This window comes from Anarhichas minor, unplaced genomic scaffold (genome assembly GCF_050575085.1).
Source record: "Anarhichas minor isolate MPS153535 unplaced genomic scaffold, ASM5057508v1 ptg000007l, whole genome shotgun sequence".
NCBI lineage: Eukaryota > Metazoa > Chordata > Actinopteri > Perciformes > Anarhichadidae > Anarhichas > Anarhichas minor.
In genome coordinates this window covers 16,659,325-16,681,523 of record NW_027466453.1, presented here as the reverse complement: position 1 = coordinate 16,681,523, position 22,199 = coordinate 16,659,325, and the positions used below count along the sequence as shown (strand labels likewise).

The 22,199-nt window shown below is 37.7% G+C and overlaps 1 gene segment (V, D, J or C); it reads left to right on the top strand.

The window, feature by feature from the left end:
• Nucleotides 1–16,922: 16,922 nt before the first annotated feature.
• Nucleotides 16,923–21,475, top strand: LOC142945298 (Ig heavy chain V region 914-like). The segment is given in 3 exon segments: nucleotides 16,923–16,965; nucleotides 17,062–17,178; nucleotides 21,162–21,475. Coding segments are annotated over 3 exon segments (474 nt in total).
• The last annotated feature ends 724 nt before the right edge of the window (nucleotides 21,476–22,199 follow it).

Below are 22,199 nucleotides of genomic sequence, written 5' to 3'. Positions count from 1 at the left end.
TGATGACGTCTGATGGATCTTCGGATATGTAATGTGGCAGGCCAAGCAAAGCAGCAGTCCTCCTCCTTTCATTTGTGTCCTACAAGACCGAGAACTATGCAGTGAGATGACAATGTTGTAGCACACATAGCATCAATTTACAAATAATCAGCAACCCCTTACATCTTTCTCAAGACAGTTCAAAATGTCTTTGAGTGCCTGCTTCTTTCCAGACATGGTTGCAGCTTTGTAGACCTCCAGCAGTCTTGGGACCAGGCCATCAAGTCCGTCAAGAAAACACTCGAGAAGGTCTGTGGTGACGACTCTCTTGAATTCTGCCCTTATCTGAGGAGACGCAAACAGATAGTAAATACTAGTCAAACAACATTTCTGAATAGGACACGCAGTTTACACAGTATGACAAGCAGTGCGACTGCCTACCTGTCTCTCAAGGAACAGAGCTGGCCATCTGGAAAGGACCTCTGCGACGAGTGGCTGATCTCCAATAATCTCTTTTCGGCGCTGGGAACGTAGCTGTCATCAGGTGTTCCACCAGCTGGTGATCAGGGTCTTTGTTAAGCATTTCCACCTCCAACATCTTTCGCTTTTCCTCCATGTTTTCAGAACTCTGTCCTTCTGGTGGATCTGGACAGTAGTTGACCTCACCTTTCTTTGACTTCTTAACACGTTTCCCCTTTGCAAATGTCCTTTTAAATGAAGAAAATATTGTTTCATCTTGCTTGGTGCTGAAAAATGACAAAGTTCACAGCGAATTTTAGCAACTGGACTGGTTACTTTCTTGTGCTCCTTTATATGCTGTGTAAATTCCACATGGGATTAGAGATATGTTAGACAGTTTGGGTATATACAGCTGAAACCCCGTCTTCCACGTCCATGATTGTCTTTGTAATGACTCACAATTGTTTTTTCATTGTATGAGGCAAAACTGCAGAACTTACAACTCCACTTCATCAACAGCAACCAAACTCAATGAATGAACCATCGGCACCTGAAACACAGAAAATCAATCAATATAACATGATATAGCAAAACCTTTAGTCATATGAACTGCAAACTTCATTAAGAGAGTAAAATGCACACAATAGCCACAGTAATCAGAGAACAATGAGCTTCTAATCAATTTATGATTTTAGGATCCGAGGTAGTTTCCATAACCTATGGTGAGTTTTCTTAAATTAACAAAATCATAAGAAACTGAGGGAATTCATGAGCAGGAATGACATTAAAATAACTTGCCCCGTGGTGGGGGAGATTTTTAAAAAAAAGCTAGAGTGGCGCGAACACAGATAGCTCGCTAAAGTACGCTACTAGCTAACTAGCTAGCGAGCTAATTATCTTCACAACCATGTAGGTTAAGCTACACCATGTGCGCTGAGTTACTTAGCTAGTTCCCGTTTTCGAGTGGCCGTGTTTAGCCAAAAGCAGTTTAAGAAGCCAGCCAGCAGAAATTTAAACAGATTAAAATATTCAATTTAATTAGGTTTCAAATGTACTAACTTAGCTACTGACATTTTAGCCAGACAACAAATAGTCCATAATCTTACCGTAGCCAACTGTCTGGAGACCGCCATGTTGCTAAACGTCGACTAAGTTACATTGAGAAGCTGCCCAAAAACATTAGCTTATTTAAATTACTTTTTTCTAAATGCCCTCTGAAACATTCTTGATAGGACTTCGTACACTATTGTTCATTAACCTTATATCGTGTTCGGGTCCAATTAGACCGGTTATGAGGATTTACACGGCTCAAATGTGACCATTAAAAACGAACTTTAATGCTAGACTGTTTGCCATATTGAACCAACTGCATTACACTTTAAGCGTTATGCATTTACAGACAATATAATAACATGACAGCAGATACTTTCTATACATTTACGAATTGGGTTGACTGATATTGCTGACGCATCCACTCACCTCACTTCGCCTTTCTCCTTCCGAGCCGTCGCGCCGCTTGTCAATGGTCGGTTGGTTGACGTTCATCGTCTCGCTGGCTAACCATATTCATCCGCCGCTTGGTTCGCTGAACCGACGTACTGCGTGGTCAGGTTCAGGTCACGTTCGTGATCCGGCTGCCAAAACGTATTGGTCCGCCGCGTGGCTTAGGTTAGTTCGCCGTCTGGTATTTACATAGGTTGGTGACGCAGCTGAGCAGACAGACAGCTTGCGACCTGCTGCGGCACCCACCTGTCACTCAAAGCGGCCACGCTCTCGATTATGCATAACTTTCAGCCTCAATATAATTGAAATGTATTAGTTATATTCAAGTCACCTCTGTACAGTTCATGAAGGGGCAAATTAACCGACGAGACCAAGAAGATACGTTTTTTTGTAGCAAGCTGTATGCATTTGTATTTCTGCTTAGAAGTTAGACAATTTAACATGGGGTCCTATGGAAATTGAATCGCTTTTAAAGCCTCAAGTGGCCGTTTGAGGAACTGCAGTTATTGGCACTTGTTTTTGACTGTTGGACATAGCCATACTTATAACTCACAGTATTCAGTTCATTTAACTTCTTGAAATTTACATTTCATTGAACTGGCTTAAATACCTGAGTTGGAGTACCGAAAACTTATACAATTGAGTTCAAATTGTATAAATCATCATGATAAGTTGAAGTAAATGACAGAAAGAAGTTAACATGACTTATTGTTCAAATCCTTTTTTACAGTGTATGAACTGGGTCAGACAGGCTCCTGGAAAAGGACTGGAGTGGATCGCTTTTGTACACACAGGCAGTTCTCATTTTTTTACTCCCAGTCAGTCCAGGGTAGATTCACCATCTCCAGAGATGACTCCAGCAGTAAACTCTATCTACAGATGAACAGTCTGAAGAGCGAGGACACAGCAGTGTATTACTGCGCCAGAGACACACAGTGAGAGACAATAATAGGAGAGTCGTTCAAAAACTACTTCCTCTATTCATCACCACCTCTGGGAGCATCCAGTTGTATCAGTGTCCTTTTTTGTGCAATAAATAAAACTGATTAAATTCTCTGTATAATTGTGGTGAGACTGTCTTCATGATTACATGCATGAAGTTCAAGCCAATTACATTTTGGTAACATAAAAATATAAAGCTTCCAAGTGATTTGCATTTTTTACACCTTTTTTTCTGAATACATAACAAAATCCAGTCAAAATCCTGAAATTACAAACATAAAAAAGGAAAAAAATGCCTTTTGCAGAAGCATTTAGATCTTTAGTCAGTTTAATGGCAACTTCAGCCCAAACTAAACAAGATGTGTTTTTGTAAGTTTATTATCAGAAATAAAATGGAGGAATAATGTTTTTCTCAAAGACACCAGACTCTGATGGGCTTCTAACCTTTGACCTAAATTAAATCAAGTACACCTGAAATGATCGCTCATTCTTTGTACTTTGGATCTCACTAGTTTCAATATTTTCAGAAAGGAGGCATATATCAAATAATTGATGTGGTTGCAGCATATGATAACTCCTTGTGCTTTCCTCTGCTGCTGCTTACAGGGAGTAATAATAACATTAATTACTGATAATAAATTGTAGTTTCACCACAAGATGCAAGATTCAAGACCAATATAGTTGTCTCCTCCCTGTGAGGAGGAGGCAATGCAAAACTAGGACGTCTTCCAGCTCTACTTATATGATTGATGAGAGGAGGACAGAGAACAGTGGACACACAGTTTACCATGATGGACTATAGGACAGGACTGCTGCTCTTAACTATCTGCTGGGCAGGTGAAGATATCTACATGTATTGAGTTAAATCTTTCTTTAAAAAGTTACCAACTTACAATAAGTGACTATTTTTTGGTTTGTCTTGACAGGTGTTGATGGTCAGACTCTGACAGAATCTGAACCAGTGGTTAAAAGGCCTGGAGAGTCACACAGGTTGACTTGTACAACATCTGGATTCACTCTTAGTAGCTACTGGATGCACTGGGTCAGACAGGCTCCTGGCAAAGGACTGGAGTGGGTTGCCGCTGATACTGCTGGTAGCACCAACCGCAACTCTCAGTCAGTCCAAGGCCGGTTTACCATCTCCAGAGACAACAACAGACAGCAGGTGTATCTGCAGATGAACAGTCTGAAGACGGAAGATGCTGCTGTTTATTATTGTGCTCGAGACTCACAGTGACTGGAGCTGGTTGAGCAGCTGTACAAAATCCTACAGCGCTCATTCTTTTAGGCTGGTAGCACCCAAGATGATTATGTTTTTTCATATAATTTTTTGACATTGTTTCATATTTTACATTCTACTTTACATATTTAATCAATAATTTAACTAAACATTAAATATATTAAAAAAACACAATAGAGATCACTTGTTCGTGAAAGGGCCAAAAGACAGCATTACAATATGATCGCTGAAATTAAACTTCAACAAATACTTTGAATTTCCACAAATTGAGACACAATAATGACTTTTAATTATGTGGAATACAAAGAAAGTCTTTACAATTATAGCCGTTACAATTTCCTTTATCAAACCGCGAGAGGGCAGTCCATGTGAAGTTTCTCTGTTATTAAAAGGAGACACTCAGATCTGCTGTTCTTATCATGGACTGAATTAAAGCTTAATATTATACATGGAGAGGTTTTTCATATTTGATGAGATAATAGAACTATTATCAAAGGATTATTGTTGTGTTTTAACTGTGTAAAGGTCTAAAAAAGATTTGTAGAGAATATTGATAGTTTGCAATAAAGTTATCTGAATATGAAGAAAATGTAGCGACATCTCTCCATGGGCAAGAATACATCTCTTGTTTTTTGATACCTTTGTCTTTATTTGTTACAGTTTGTTAGTTTCTGTGTGATTGGGCCATGAAGTCTTTTTACTGCAAAGACTGTGGATCGAGACTCTTAACCTCAAACTTTGCTGTGTTGGTCTCCAAATTTGAAGAAAAAGAAGAAAAAGATGTTCAAACTGTCTTTTAACTGCACACTCACTTAACTGTCCAAGTTGTCTACTGTTTTGTTTAATCTTTTTTATTTGTGATATAAAAGAGCACCTTCATTTACATTATTTGACACATGCCAGCAGATGTTTTTCCTGTTACCACTGAAAGGAGTTTTTATTTTGCATATCTCAGGTTTCAGTAGTTTATTTCTGCTGGAGGCTCCACATTGCTCTGTATGTCTGTGGCTTCAAATGGCAGAAATTTAAATACTGAAACCTTAAAAAGTCTAAAAACCAGCTGCAGCAAATTCAAATATTCATTTAGATCATCTTGCTTTCACTTCACTCGTGTAAATTTAAGAACAATAGCATTCAAATCCTCCACTAGCACTCATCTAATTTATCTCAAATTACATGCATAAATAAAACAATTTATTGCAAAATTGCATTATTTGAACTGGTTTATTAAGCAGGACTTTGAGTGAGTTATGAAATGAACGTTATTAAACTATTCAAACATAGATTTCAGTTATGATTTTATTTGTAATAAATATTTAATATGGAATCGAGGCTTTGACAAGACTATTTGCAACATTAATTTAAAAGTACGTTGAAAAAAGCTCCAGATTTTAATTACAAAACAGCATTTTTTTTTTTAAATAAAGAAGTTGATTGCAGACTCCAAGCTGAACGACAGTAGCTCATCTGAAGACACTGAGGTGCAGACACACCTTTATATGCCATTTGTTTGGTTCTATGCAAACTCAGTATTTTTCCTTGTGAGACAGTTATAAAAACATCCCATGAGAGTGTCAGTGAAGGCATCAGAAGCTCATATCTTTTCATAAACCATGTTCTCTGTAGCTTTGCTGCTGCTGTTGGCAGCTGGATGTGAGTTTCTCTTGACTTATCAAAGTTAGTTGTTTTTATTTTACAGTATAACTTGATGATTTGTTATAAAAAAATCTTCTTATTTAACAGGTGTGAAGTGTGAACAGTTGACACAGCCAGCCTCTGAGACTGTGCAGCCAGGTCAACGTCTGACCATCACCTGTCAGGTCTCTTATGCTCTTAGCAGCTACCACACAGCTTGGATCAGACAGCCTGCAGGGAAAGGACTGGAGTGGATTGGAATGAAATATACTGGAGCTTCATACTACAAAGATTCACTGAAGAACAAGTTCAGTATCGACTTAGACACTTCCAGCAAAACAGTGACTCTAACTGGACAGAACGTGCAGCCTGAAGACACTGCTGTGTATTACTGTGCCAGAGACCCACAATAACACAAACCATCAGTAGACCTGAACAAAAACCTCTCAGTGCCTGAACACTTGTAACATGAAGCCACCAGAGGAGGAGCCCTCACACCACTAGTGAACACATCAGTTTAAATACCTGGATGTTACAATCACTGATACATCATTTTATGTATATCCATAATGTAAACCAGAGTACACTTTTATAAATTGCTAAACATTAAAGTTTACAAGCAATGATATCAGTTCAGTTTATTTGTCTTCGGTAGAAGCTACAAGACAAAAGACAAAAGAAACATGTTGGATGTCAAAGTTTCCCCCTGAAACTAAATTATGATCTCTGATCATAAATGTAATACCTTTGATGCACCCTCCCTGTAAAATTCAGAATCAATTACAAGATAATATTAATAAGAACAACATCTACAGCAGCAGAGACACTTCTGCAATCTATTGCAGAAGTGTTTATTGCAGAAGTGTTTATTGCAATCTATGTTTGCCTAATTCTTTCACTTGTTTTCTTTGTAACCGTGTATCTAAAGAAATGCTTTACAAATAAAGCTTTACTCACTGATTTACTTAGATCAGGTGAACAATGTAAACAAATTTAAAATATACAAACATGGTTAGTTAGGAGAAAGCAATACTATGAAAGAAGTTTAGAGGAGAGATTGAACAGAAGACAATGATCAATCAAAAAGGAGGAGTCAATGCAAAATAAGTCAACTTCCAGCTCTACTTATGTGACTGCAGAGAGGAGGACAGAGAACAGTGGACACACAGTTTAACATGATGGACTATAGGACAGGACTGCTGCTCTTAACTATCTGCTGGGCAGGTGAAGATATCTACATGTATTGAGTTAAATCTTTCTTTAAAAAGTTACCAACTTACAATAAGTGACTATTTTTTGGTTTGTCTTGACAGGTGTTGATGGTCAGACTCTGACAGAATCTGAACCAGTGGTTAAAAGGCCTGGAGAATCACACAGGTTGACTTGTACAACATCTGGATTCACTCTTAGTAGCTACTGGATGCACTGGGTCAGACAGGCTCCTGGCAAAGGACTGGAGTGGGTTGCCGCTGATGGTGGTGGTAACAGCAAATACTACTCTCAGTCAGTCCAAGGCCGGTTTACCATCTCCAGAGACAACAACAGACAGCAGGTGTATCTGCAGATGAACAGTCTGAAGACTGAAGATTCTGCTGTTTATTATTGTGCTCGAGACTCACAGTGACTGGAGCTGGTTGAGCAGCTGTACAAAATCCTACAGCGCTCATTCTTTTAGGCTGGTAGCACCCAAGATGATTATGTTTTTTCATATAATTTTTTGACATTGTTTCATATTTTACATTCTACTTTACATATGTAATCAATAATTTAACTAAACATTAAATATATAAAAAAAACACAATAGAGATCACTTGTTCGTGAAAGGGCCAAAAAGACAGCATTACAATATGATCGCTGAAATTAAACTTCAACAAATACTTTGAATTTCTACAAATTGAGACACAATAATGACTTTAAATTATGTGGAATACAAAGAAAGTCTTTACAATTAAAGCCGTTACAATTTCCTTTATCAAACCGCGAGAGGGCAGTCCATGTGAAGTTTCTCTGTTATTAAAAGGAGACACTCAGATCTGCTGTTCTTATCATGGACTGAATTAAAGCTTAATATTATACATGGAGAGGTTTTTCATATTTGATGAGATAATAGAACTATTATCAAAGGATTATTGTTGTGTTTTAACTGTGTAAAGGTCTAAAAAAGATGTGTAGAGAATATTAATAATTTGAAATACAGTTATTAGATTATAAAGAAAATGTAGTGACATCTCTCCATGGGCGAAAATACATCTTTGTTTTTTGTTACCTTTGTCTTTATTTGTTACAGTTTGTTAGTTTCTGTGTGATTGGGCCATAATAAAAATAATGTAACAAAAAAACTAAACCTTTAAACAAATTGGCATGCTATTTGATTAAGACTGTTCATCTTCACACAGATGAAGGTAAAATGTGTTGAATATTACAAAATGTAAATTATACATTTTCTCTGTACGTGTCTTCAAACATCTGCGAAACTTTTCAAATGATTTTATTCAACTCTGTAAACCAGCAGCATCAGACATTAGTTATCATGCTATATACATGGCCCTGGCTGCTGCAAATTAATGAATAAAAAAGTGAGTTTTAATCATTTGAAAACATGCCAAACACATTATAAACATGGCTTATAGAAAGCAACATTCCTGGTGGTTGCTCCTTTAGTTTCCATTTCCATCATCATTATTATTTTAATGCTGATTTGAATAAATATGTTTTCCATTATGATTCATGTTAAAATGAACATTAACAATAGTAATAATGATCCTAATCCTTGTTCACAATTATACAATAATTTATATTATGTTTTTAAATCGAACTGTTATTATTTGGGCATTACTGTTTTAAATTAAAATCAAAGTTAACAGCTGTTTCATTTCAGCAAATGCAGAGATATTTTCAAAATCTTTGAGTGTCAAATTAAATAAAATGATCCAATGTAATGCAGAGGTGATTTCCAGGCATGTTTTCACTGTGCAGTTATAATGAACACATTGAAGAGACTGTTCAATTGGCTCCAGTTAGACCAACGTTGACGTTTCATGTGTTTGATTCTATGCAAACTCAGTGACCTTCCTTGTTACTCAGCTATAAAAGCATCACATCAGTCTGTCAGTTTAATTCACAGCTCGTCAGTTTCAACATAAACCATGTTCTCTGTAGCTCTGCTGCTGCTGTTGGCAGCTGGATGTGAGTTCCTCTTGATTTATCGAAGTCAGTCGTTCTTCTTGTATAACTTGATGATGTTACAAAAAATCTTCTTTTTCAACAGGCTTAAAATGTGAACAGTTGACACAGACAGACTCTGTGACTGTGCAGCCAGGTCAACGTCTGACCATCACCTGTCAGGTCTCTTATGCTCTTAGCAGCTACAACACAGCTTGGATCAGACAGCCTGCAGGGAAAGGACTGGAGTGGATTGGAATGAAACATACTGGAGGTTCATACTACAAAGATTCACTGAAGAACAAGTTCAGTATCGACTTAGACACTTCCAGCAAAACAGTGACTCTAAACGGACAGAACGTGCAGCCTGAAGACACTGCTGTGTATTACTGTGCCAGAGACCCACAATAACACAAACCATCAGTAGACCTGAACAAAAACCTCTCAGTGCCTGAACACTTGTAACATGAAGCCACCAGAGGAGGAGCCCTCACACCACTAGTGAACACCAGCTCACTGTCACATCAGTTTAAAAACATGAAGGTTACAAGCACCCATGCGCCATCGTACACATTCCCTCAAGAAAAACTGAATTACATGTTTATTAATTGCTGAACACTGAACTTTACAAGCAATGAAATACATTCAGCTGAATTGTCTTCAGGTATTGAGGTAGAAGCTACAAGCCAAAACTAAGCACAAAGCTAAAAGGTGTTGGATGTCAAAGTTTCCCTCAAAACAAATGCTTGAACTTCTGTTACTTATCAACTCAAAATCTCAACTTGGACAAATAAGTTTAGGAGACATGGGATGTTGTTTGCCTCTCAAACCAAGCCTACAAGGTGATTTTCGTACGATCCAGTTTGGTCTGTCTCTCATTGTTCTGTGTTTTATATTGCAATCTATTTTTACCTCATTCTTTCTTACATTTTGTGTGTGAACCACTTTGTAACTATGTGTTATAAAAAAGAGCTATATCAATACAAACTTAACTTAGTTATATAAGGTAAACATGTAAACAAATGAAAACGGCAAGATACAGAGAGATGATTATTAAAAAAACACACAAACATGGTTAGTAGGAGAAAGCCTTGAATTGAAAATCAGTTTAGAGGAGGGATTGAACAGAGGATGCTGTTCCATCAAAAAGGAGGAGTCAATGCAAATATAAGTCAACTTCCAGCTCTACTTATGTGACTGCAGAGAGGAGGACAGAGGACAGTGGACACACAGTTTAACATGATGGACTATAGGACAGGACTGCTGCTCTTAACTATCTGCTGGGCAGGTGAAGATAGTCACTGATCTTAATCTTACATGGCTTTTATTTTTTTCATCACCTTATTTCACATTTTCTATTCTCTTGACAGGTGTTGATGGTCAGACTCTGACAGAATCTGAACCAGTGGTTAAAAGGCCTGGAGAATCACACAGGTTGACTTGTACAACATCTGGATTCACATTCAGCAGCTACAGCATGAACTGGGTCAGACAGGCTCCTGGAAAAGGACTGGAGTGGATCGCTTATATCAACAGTGCTAGTTCTTCTATCTATTACTCTCAGTCAGTCCAAGGCCAGTTTACCATCTCCAGAGACAACAACAGACAGCAGGTGTATCTGCAGATGAACAGTCTGAAGACGGAAGATTCTGCTGTTTATTATTGTGCTCGAGACTCACAGTGACTGGAGCTGGTTGAGCAGCTGTACAAAATCCTACAGCGCTCATTTTTTTTCAGGCTGATAGCGCCCACGTTGATTAAGATTTTTCATATCATTGTTAAACATTGTTTTATGTTCTATATTCTACTTCACATATGAATTTGTATCAATAATTGAACATTTTTCCTGCATGATACGAAGTCCTGAAAATGGAGAAATATCAGTATTTAACATTAAACACATACAAGATCACTTGTTTGTGAAAGGGCCAAAAGACAGCATTAAAATATGATCGCTGAAATTAAACTTCAACAAATACTTTGAATTTCTATAAACTGAGACACAGTAATGACTTTAAATGATGTGGAATATAAAGAAAGTCTTTTGAGAGTGAAAAAGTTATCTGTCAGTTTCTCCCTCTGTTACTAAAAGGAGACACTCAGATCTGCTGTTCTCATCGTTGACTGACACTTGAACCCTGGACTGAATTAAATACTTTATATGGAGATGTTTTTCATATTTGATGAAATAATATAACTATTATCAAATGATTATTGTTGTGTTTTAAATGCATATAAGATCTAAAAAAAGATGTCTAGAGAATATTAATAATTTGCAATAAAGTTATTTGATTATAAAGAAAGTGTAGCTACATCTCTCCATGGGCAAGAATACATCTTACTATTGTTACCTTTGTCTTTATTTGTTACAGTTTGTTAGTTTCTGTGTGATTGGGCCAAAATAGAAATAATGTAACAAAACAACAAAACCTTTAAACAACTCGGCATGATATTTGATTAAGACTGTTCATCTTCACACAGATGAAGGTAAAATGTGTTGACTCTTACAAAATGTAAATTATACATTTTCTCTGTACGTGTCTTTAATCATTTGAAAACATGCCAAACACATTGTAAACATGGCTTATAAAGCAACATTCTTGGTGGTTGCTTATTTCCGTAGCATTTCCATCTTCATTGTTAATGCAACGCTGAATTGAATGAATATATTTTCCATTATAATTCATGTTAATATTGACATTAAGAATAGTAATAATGATTCTTATCCTTGTCTACAATAATACAATAATTTAGATTATGTTTTTTAACTGAACTGTTAGCATTTGGGTAGTAAAAATGGACAATAAAATCAAAGTTTACATCTGTTGAATGTCTTTAAATGCAGCTAAGTGTGTAGTGCGTGTGCAGAGGTGATTTCCAGGCATGTTTTCACAGTTCAGATATAATGAACACATTGAAGAGACTGTTCAATTGGCTCCAGTTAGACCAACGTTGACGTTTCATGTGTTTGATTCTATGCAAACTCAGTGACCTTCCTTGTTGCTCAGCTATAAAAGCATCACATCAGTCTGTCAGTTTAATTCACATCTCGTCAATCTCAACATAAACCATGTTCTCTGTAGCTCTGCTGCTGCTGTTGGCAGCTGGATGTGAGTCTCTCTTGATTTATCGAAGTCAGTCGTTCTTCTTGTATAACTTGATGATGTTACAAAAAATCTTCTTTTTTAACAGGCTTAAAATGTGAACAGTTGACACAGACAGACTCTGAGACTGTGCAGCCAGGTCAACGTCTGACCATCACCTGTCAGGTCTCTTATGATATTGGCAGCTACGGCACAGCTTGGATCAGACAGCCAGCAGGGAAAGGACTGGAGTGGATTGGATACAGCTGTGTTGGATGCACAGCACAATACAAAGATTCACTGAAGAACAAGTTCAGTATAAGCTTCGACTCTTCCAGCAAAACAGTGACTCTAACTGGACAGAACGTGCAGCCTGAAGACACTGCTGTGTATTACTGTGCCAGAGACCCACAATAACACAAACCATCAGTAGACCTGAACAAAAACCTCTCACTGCCTGAACACTTGTAACATGAAGCCACCAGAGGAGGAGCCCTCACACCACTAGTGATTTCAACACCAGCTCACTGTCACAGTAAAGAGAAAATATATTTCAGCAACACAAAAGTAAAAGGAATATAACATGTATTATAAAAGTGATTGTCCAAGTCTTCATGTGATGCAGACTGTGCTAAATAATGAATGGCAACAAACTGTTTGTCAACCTTTTGCAAAAATTATACTGAAAGATGCTAAAGGGACTCAGTAAACATTCATTCTTCAGTTTTACCAAACTGTTACTGAGATCCAAGTTAAATCCAGTTCCACACTGTGAGGAGGAGTCAATGCAAAACTCAGACGTCTTCCAGCTACTTATGTGACTGCAGAGAGGAGGACAGAGAACAGTGGACACACAGTTTAACATGATGGACTATAGGACAGGACTGCTGCTCTTAACTATCTGCTGGGCAGGTGAAGATAGTCACTGATCTTTGTCTTTGATTGCTTTCTTTTGTTTCATCACCTTATTTCACATTTTCTATTCTCTTGACAGGTGTTGATGGTCAGACTCTGACAGAATCTGAACCAGTGATTAAAAGGCCTGGAGAATCACACAGATTGACTTGTACAGCCTCTGGATTCACATTCAGCAGCTCTTGGATGGCCTGGGTCAGACAGGCTCCTGGAAAAGGACTGGAGTGGATCACTACAATCAGCACATCTAGTTCTTATATCTATTACTCCCAGTCAGTCCAGGGTAGATTCACCATCTCCAGAGATGACTCCAGCAGTAAACTCTATCTACAGATGAACAGTCTGAAGAGCGAGGACACAGCAGTGTATTACTGCGCCAGAGACACACAGTGAGAGACAATAATAGGAGAGTCGTTCAAAAACTACTTCCTCTATTCATCACCACCTCTGGGAGCATCCAGTTGTCTCAGTGTCTCTATTTTGCAATAAATAAAAAATACTAAATTCTGTGTATAAGTGTGGTGAGACTGGGTCTCTTAATGTGTCTTAATGAGTACATGCAAGAAGTTCAAGTGAGGAAATTACATTTTGGTAACACAAATACAAAGCTTCCAAGTGATTTGCAGTTTGTACACCTTTGTTCTGAACACATAACAAAATCCAAACAAAGTCCTGAAATTACAAACTTGGAAAAATACTTTTCCAGAAGCGTTTAGATATTTAGTCAGTTTAATCGCAACTTCAGCCCAAACTAAAAGAAACATTTTTAAAAGTTGATTATCTGAAAGGAAATGGACAAATAATGTTTTCCTCAAAGACACCAGACTCTGATGGGCTTCTAAACTTTACTCTAAAATAAATCAAGTACACCTGAGATGATCAGTCATTCTTTGTTCTTTGGATCTCACTAGTGTCAATATCTTCTTAAAGGAGGGGTTGATGTGGAGAATATGATCACTCAACACTCATCTCTGTATGAGAAGCATGAAGCATGTGTCAGGGCTTTGAAACACATCTCAAAGTGTGTTAGGACAGTTTATCATGATTAACAACAATTATAAGACAACCTTATTGTGATTAAAGCATTGATTAGCTCTGGCTAATAGGCATTGATAGTTAAAAGCAAAGTTAACGGTTGTTTGATTCTGTAAATGCAGGGACATTTTCAAAATGTCCAATTTAGTGTGTAAAGAAATAAAAACATCAAATGTAAAGCAGAGTTGATTTTCAGGCATGAAAACTATAGTTTCACTCTGCAGATATATTAACACTGAACAGACTCTTCTATTGGCTGCAGTTAGACCAGTGTTGATGCTTCATATGTTTGATTATATGCAAACTCAGTGAGCTCCCTTGTTACTTGGCTATAAAAACATCACATCAGGCTGTTAGTGAAGTTCACATCTCGTCAGATCAACATAAACCATGTTCTCTGTAGCTCTGCTGCTGCTGTTGGCAGCTGGATGTGAGTCTCTCTGGATTTCTCAAAATCAACAATTCTGCTTCAATATTTTGTAACAAAACATTTCCTTTTTTTTTTTAACAGGTGTGAAGTGTGAACAGTTGACACAGCCAGCCTTTGTGACTGTGCAGCCAGTCAACGTCTGACCATCACCTGTCAGGTCTCTTATTCTCTTAGCAGCTACCACACAGCTTGGATCAGACAGCCTGCAGGGAAAGGACTGGAGTGGATTGGAATGAAATCTACTGGATATTCATTCTTCAAAGATTCACTGAAGAACAAGTTCAGTATCGACTTAGACACTTCCAGCAAAACAGTGACTCTAACTGGACAGAACGTGCAGACTGAAGACACTGCTGTGTATTACTGTGCCAGAGACCCACAATAACACAAACCATCAGTAGACCTGAACAAAAACCTCTCAGTGCCTGAACACTTGTAACATGAAGCCACCAGAGGAGGAGCCCTCACACCACTAGTGAACACCAGCTCACTGTCACATCAGTTTAAAAACATGAAGGTTACAAGCACCCATGCGCCATCGTACACATTCCCTCAAGAAAAACTGAATTACATGTTTATTAATTGCTAAACACTGAACTTTACAAGCAATGAAATACATTCAGCTGAATTGTCTTCAGGTATTGAGGTAGAAGCTACAAGCCAAAACTCAGCACAAAGCTAAAAGGTGTTGGATGTCAAAGTTTCCCTCAAAACAAATGCTTGAACTTCTGTTACTTATCAACTCAAAATCTCAACTTGGACAAATAAGTTTAGGAGACATGGGATGTTGTTTGCCTCTCAAACCAAGCCTGCAAGGTGATTTTCGTACGATCCAGTTTGGTCTGTCTGTCATTGTTCTGTGTTTTATATTGCAATCTATTTTTACCTCATTCTTTCTTACATTTTGTGTGTGAACCACTTTGTAACTATGTGTTATAAAAAAGAGCTATATCAATACAAACTTAACTTAGTTATATAAGGTAAACATGTAAACAAATGAAAACGGCAAGATACAGAGAGATGATTATTAAAAAAACACACAAAACATGGTGAGTAAGAGAAAGCCTTGATTTGAAAATCAGTTTGGAGGAGGGATTGAACAGAGGATGCTGTTCCATCAAAAAGGAGGAGTCAATGCAAATATAAGTCAACTTCCAGCTCTACTTATGTGACTGCAGAGAGGAGGACAGAGAACAGTGGACACATAGTTTAACATGATGGACTATAGGACAGGACTGCTGCTCTTAACTATCTGCTGGGCAGGTGAAGATAGTCACTGATCTTAATCTTACATGGCTTTTATTTTTTTCATCACCTTATTTCACATTTTCTATTCTCTTGACAGGTGTTGATGGTCAGACTCTGACAGAATCTGAACCAGTGGTTAAAAGGCCTGGAGAATCTCACAGATTGACCTGTACAGTCTCTGGATTTTCACTCAGCAGCTACTATATGGCCTGGGTCAGACAGGCTCCTGGAAAAGGACTGGAGTGGATTGCCTTGAATGATAACGGTGGTAGCACCAAATACTACTCTCAGTCAGTCCAAGGCCGGTTTACCATCTCCAGAGACAACAACAGACAGCAGCTGTATCTGCAGATGAACAGTCTGAAGACTGAAGATTCTGCTGTTTATTATTGTGCTCGAGACTCACAGTGACTGGAGCTGGTTGAGCAGCTGTACAAAATCCTACAGCGCTCATTCTTATTGTGCTAATATACTAAGAAATACTTTTATTTTTGTATCTGTTGTTGTTTTTTATGAAATCATGATCAAGGCCAGCATCAACCATAAACAATATCCAATAAAAATATGAATAAAAAAATATCCGACATCATCTAAAGTAGGTCACAATATAAGTTCAGAAATAACACAAAAATAACATTTTTATAATTGGATCAGAAGTGACTGCAGCTTCATGTGATTAAGTTGTAGCTCACTATCTTAAATACATGTCACTATAAACAGCTGGAAGACTGTGGGAGCTGCTGTTTAGTCTTGTGCTTGTAAGACATTGTAATAAAAGTGGAATGAATAAGTGATACTGGAATAAGACAAACTTTCACTTCCTGAGCACTTGGAGGGAAAACTACATCTTTCTTGCAACACGTTTCCTCTCTCAGCAGTAATCCACCTCACTGAGGGGACTTAACTGTACATTAGAATGTATGAGACTGCTTCAATTAGAGTGAAAACATTTGTACAGAATTAACCTTTTCTACATTATTATATTACAAACTTCATGATATTAAGAGACCTTTTTTACAGTAAATTAAATAATATCTTTAACAATCTAGAGATGACATTTTAGTCCAAATAAGCTTTTTTATAAAAATATTCTACCTCGTGTGATCACTCGAGAAGACACACTGTTTACATCTGGAAGTGATTTAAGTGAAATTCAAAATATTATTCAACAATATGCAAATGAAAGTTACTTATAAGAAGTGTGTGTGTGTGTGTGTGTGTGTGTGTGTGTGTGTGTTTGTGTCAGTGAGAGGACAGAAGAGCTCACATCACTTCAGCTTCAACATCAACCATGTTCTCTGTAGCTCTGATTCTGCTGCTGGCAGCTGGATCCTGTGAGGAGCTTTCAGTGGATTCTCACTAATACACACATTAGAAACTCTGAATAGTCAGATGTCTGATGGAGATAATGTTGATTTGTGTTTCCACAGGTGTGAACAGTCTTGATCTCATCCAGTCAGACTCAATGGTTGTGCAGCCTGGACAGTCTTTGACCATCAGCTGTCATGTCTCTGGTTATTCTTTGACTGATGACGACTATGCAACAGGTTGGATCAGACAGAGTGAAGGAAAACCAATGGACTGGATTTTACATCGGTGGGGAACAAGTGGCCTCCGTCAAAATAATGCTCTGAAGAACAAGTTCAGCTACAGCAGAGACACTTCTGCTCGAACAGTGACTCTAAAAGGACAGAATCTGCAGCCTGAGGACACAGCTGTGTATTACTGTGTACGTCGGCCCACAGTGATACAAACCACCAACAGACCTGCACAATAACCAGCAACCATGTGACTAAACCTCCCACTCATGTTGACAATGAGAAATAGAAATAAAGAAAGTCATGGGCAGTTACTTCACTTAAAAATGTAAATCTGGACATTTTCAAATGTATGTGTTTAACTTCAAAATAATTTTTTTTTTCTTGTATGTTGATGCAAACAATTAATTGCTTTATTTGATTCAAAGCAATATAAAAAATAAAATAAAATCAAAAACAGAATAAAAACAAGATAAGTACATAAAATGAGTTTAAAAAGACTCCCAAAACCCAATTCAAGCCAATTGTGAATTAATCATTTAATAGCTGTTTTCTTTCCTGTGAAGACGGAAATTAATTTTTTAACTGACTTTGGTGATCCCTTAACTTTGCATGTAGCGCCATCATTAAGTCAGTGTTTCAACGTCTCTACTATAGTTGATGACCAAACAAAGATAGTGATATTATCAACCTCATCTATACGAGCATGAGCATTTACCTCAAAGCACCGCTGTACCGAAGTACAGCCTCACATGGCTGTTGACCCTTACGTTGTTAATGTTCTCTACATTATATATTACTGCTGGAAAAAACTTGTTTACCTCATGATGAAGATTTATTTTCTGAATGGCAGCAGCTAATAGCTAAATCCTGACCTGTGCCATTATACATTATCCAGTAAGTGACAAATATGGCTGCCCACAGAATCCAGTTTCTACTGGCAATGGACTTTCCATCACTTCATGAGGTGCTGGATATTAATGCCAGAATTACCAGACATGCATAAAGACAGATAAGTGACATCTGTCCAAATCAGTTCTCTCCTCCCTGTGAGGAGGAGTCAATGCAAACCTGATCACTTGTCTGATGTCCGCCACCTCTACTTATGTGACTGCAGAGAGGAGGACAGAGAACAGTGGACACACAGTTTACCATGATGGACTATAGGACAGGACTGCTGCTCTTAACTATCTGCTGGGCAGGTGAAGATAGTCACTGATCTTTGTCTTTGATGGCTTTTCTTTGTTTCATCACCTTATTTCACATTTTCTATTCTCTTGACAGGTGTTGATGGTCAGACTCTGACAGAATCTGAACCAGCGATTAAAAGGCCTGGAGAATCACACAGGTTGACTTGTACAACATCTGGATTCACATTCAGCAGCTATTGGATGGCCTGGGTCAGACAGGCTCCTGGAAAAGGACTGGAGTGGATCGCTTATATCAACAGTGCTAGTTCTTCTATCTATTACTCTCAGTCAGTCCAAGGCCAGTTTACCATCTCCAGAGACAACAACAGACAGCAGCTGTATCTGCAGATGAACAGTCTGAAGACGGAAGATTCTGCTGTTTATTATTGTGCTCGATATCCACAGTGACTGGAGCTGGTTGAGCAGCTGTACAAAATCCTACAGCGTTCATTTTTTTTCAGGCTGATAGCGCCCACGTTGATTAAGATTTTTCATATTATTGTTAAACATTGTTTTATGTTCTATATTCTACTTCACATATGAATTTGTATCAATAATTGAACATTTTCCCTGCATGATACGAAGTCCTGAAAATGGAGAAATATCAGTATTTAACATTAAACACATAAAAGATCACTTGTTTGTGAAAGGGCCAAAAGACAGCATTAAAATATGATCGCTGAAATTAAACTTCAACAAATACTTTGAATTTCTATAAACTGAGACACAGTAATGACTTTAAATGATGTGGAATATAAAGAAAGTCTTTTGAGAGTGAAAAAGTTATCTGTCAGTTTCTCTCTCTGTTACTAAAAGGAGACACTCAGATCTGCTGTTCTCATCGTTGACTGACACTTGAACCCTGGACTGAATTAAATACTTTATATGGAGATGTTTTTCATATTTGATGAAATAATAGAACTATTATCAAATGATTATTGTTGTGTTTTAAAACTGCAGATAAGATCTAAAAAAAGATGTCTAGAGAATATTAATAATTTGCAATAAAGTTATTTGACTATAAAGGAAATGTAGCTACATCTCTCCATGGGCAAGAATACATCTTACTATTGTTACCTTTGTCTTTATTTGTTACAGTTTGTTAGTTTCTGTGTGATTGGGCCAAAATAAAAATAATGGAACAAAACAACAAAACCTTTAAACAACTCGGCATGATATTTGATTAAGACTGTTCATCTTCACACAGATGAAGGTAAAATGTGTTGACTCTTACAAAATGTAAACTATACATTTTCTCTGTACGTGTCTTTAATCATTTGAAAACATGCCAAACACATTGTAAACATGGCTTATAAAGCAACATTCTTGGTGGTTGCTTATTTCCGTAGCATTTCCATCTTCATTGTTAATGCAACGCTGAATTGAATGAATACATTTTCCATTATAATTCATGTTAATATTGACATTAAGAATAGTAATAATGATTCTTATCCTTGTCTACAATAATACAATAATTTAGATTATGTTTTTAAACTGAACTGTTAGCATTTGGGTAGTAAAAATGGACAATAAAATCAAAGTTTACATCTGTTGAATGTCTTTAAATGCAGATAAGTGTGTAGTGTGTGTGCAGAGGTGATTTCCAGGCATGTTTTCACAGTTCAGATATAATGAACACATTGAAGAGACTGTTCAATTGGCTCCAGTTAGACCAACGTTGACGTTTCATGTGTTTGATTCTATGCAAACTCAGTGACCTTCCTTGTTGCTCAGCTATAAAAGCATCACATCAGTCTGTCAGTTTAATTCACAGCTCGTCAGATCAACATAAACCATGTTCTCTGTAGCTCTGCTGCTGCTGTTGGCAGCTGGATGTGAGTCTCTCTTGATTTATCGAAGTCAGTCGTTCTTCTTGTATAACTTGATGTTGTTACAAAAAATCTTCTTTTTTAACAGGCTTAAAATGTGAACAGTTGACACAGACAGACTATGTGACTGTGCAGCCAGGTCAACGTCTGACCATCACCTGTCAGGTCTCTTATGATCTTGGCAGCTACTTCACAGCTTGGATCAGACAGCCTGCAGGGAAAGGACTGGAGTGGATTGGATACAGCTGTGTTGGATGCACAGCATACTACAAAGATTCACTGAAGAACAAGTTCAGTATAAGCTTCGACTCTTCCAGCAAAACAGTGACTCTAACTGGACAGAATGTGCAGCCTGAAGACACTGCTGTGTATTACTGTGCCAGAGACCCACAATAACACAAACCATCAGTAGACCTGAACAAAAACCTCTCAGTGCCTGAACACTTGTAACATGAAGCCACCAGAGGAGGAGCCCTCACACCACTAGTGATTTCAACACCAGCTCACTGTCACAGTAAAGAGAAAATATATTTCAGCAACAAAAAAGTAAAAGGAATATAACATGTATTATAAAAGTGATTGTCCAAGTCTTCATGTGATGCAGACTGTGCTAAATAATGAACGGCAACAAACTGTTTGTCAACCTTTTGCACAAATTATACTGAAAGCTGCTAAAGGGACTCAGTAAACATTCATTCTTCAGTTTCACCAAACTGTTACTGAGATCCAAGTTAAATCCAGTTCCACACTGTGAGGAGGAGTCAATGCAAAACTCAGACGTCTTCCAGCTACTTATGTGACTGCAGAGAGGAGGACAGAGAACAGTGGACACACAGTTTACCATGATGGACTATAGGACAGGACTGCTGCTCTTAACTATCTGCTGGGCAGGTGAAGATAGTCACTGATCTTTGTCTTTGATGGCTTTCTTTTGTTTCATCATCTTATTTCACATTTTCTATTCTCTTGACAGGTGTTGATGGTCAGACTCTGACAGAATCTGAACCAGTGATTAAAAGGCCTGGAGAATCTCACAGATTGACCTGTACAGCCTCTGGATTTTCACTCAGCAGCTACTATATGGCCTGGGTCAGACAGGCTCCTGGAAAAGGACTGGAGTGGGTTGCCTCGAATGATGCTGGTGGTAGCAGCAAATACTACTCTCAGTCAGTTCAAGGCCGGTTTACCATCTCCAGAGACAACAACAGACAGCAGGTGTATCTGCAGATGAACAGTCTGAACACTGAAGATTCTGCTGTTTATTATTGTGCTCGAGACTCACAGTGACTGGAGCTGATTGCACAGCTGTACAAAATCCTACAGTACTCATTCTTAGTGAGTTGACTTAATCGTTAATCTTTACAAGTTGAAAGTATCAAACCTTTTAATGTTTCAGAATGTACACCTTAATAAAGTACAGAATCATGAAAATTAGATTGAAACAAATGAAATAAGTAGTTTATGTAGAAATCAAGGTGTGAATAAAACAAAGATAAAATGCACATTTCTTTATTTCAATTTAGTTAAGCCAAAAAAAAAAGTTAAGAGCTGTAATGACAAACAATAAAGAAAATTCTAGTCTTCTAAACATCAGTTGCAACAATGCATCTTCTACTTTTCCGTGTCCTATTATGTTGGCTCTTTAGTGTATCCCAGCATGCATTGGGTGAGTAACTTTTCTTGAATGCCAAAAGTAGCAACCATCCCTGTTTCAAGCCTGTAGAGGGCAGACAATGACTAGCTTTAACACATATTCCAGTTACCTCTATATGTAGAAAGAAATGACAGAGGAGGAAGGAATTGAGTTTTGCTTCATTGTTATTCCATTGTTACCAACTTTCCTGCCATGAAATGACCATGAATCCATCAGAAAGCTACGTCCGACCTGGACGATGGACCGTGTGCATCACTGCTTCACTGATTATTGCTTGTGGTTTAAATATAATCAGTCAGAAAACATAACTTGTGCTTAAATTATTGTTGTGGTCATGTTAACAAAGTTTGCCAATTT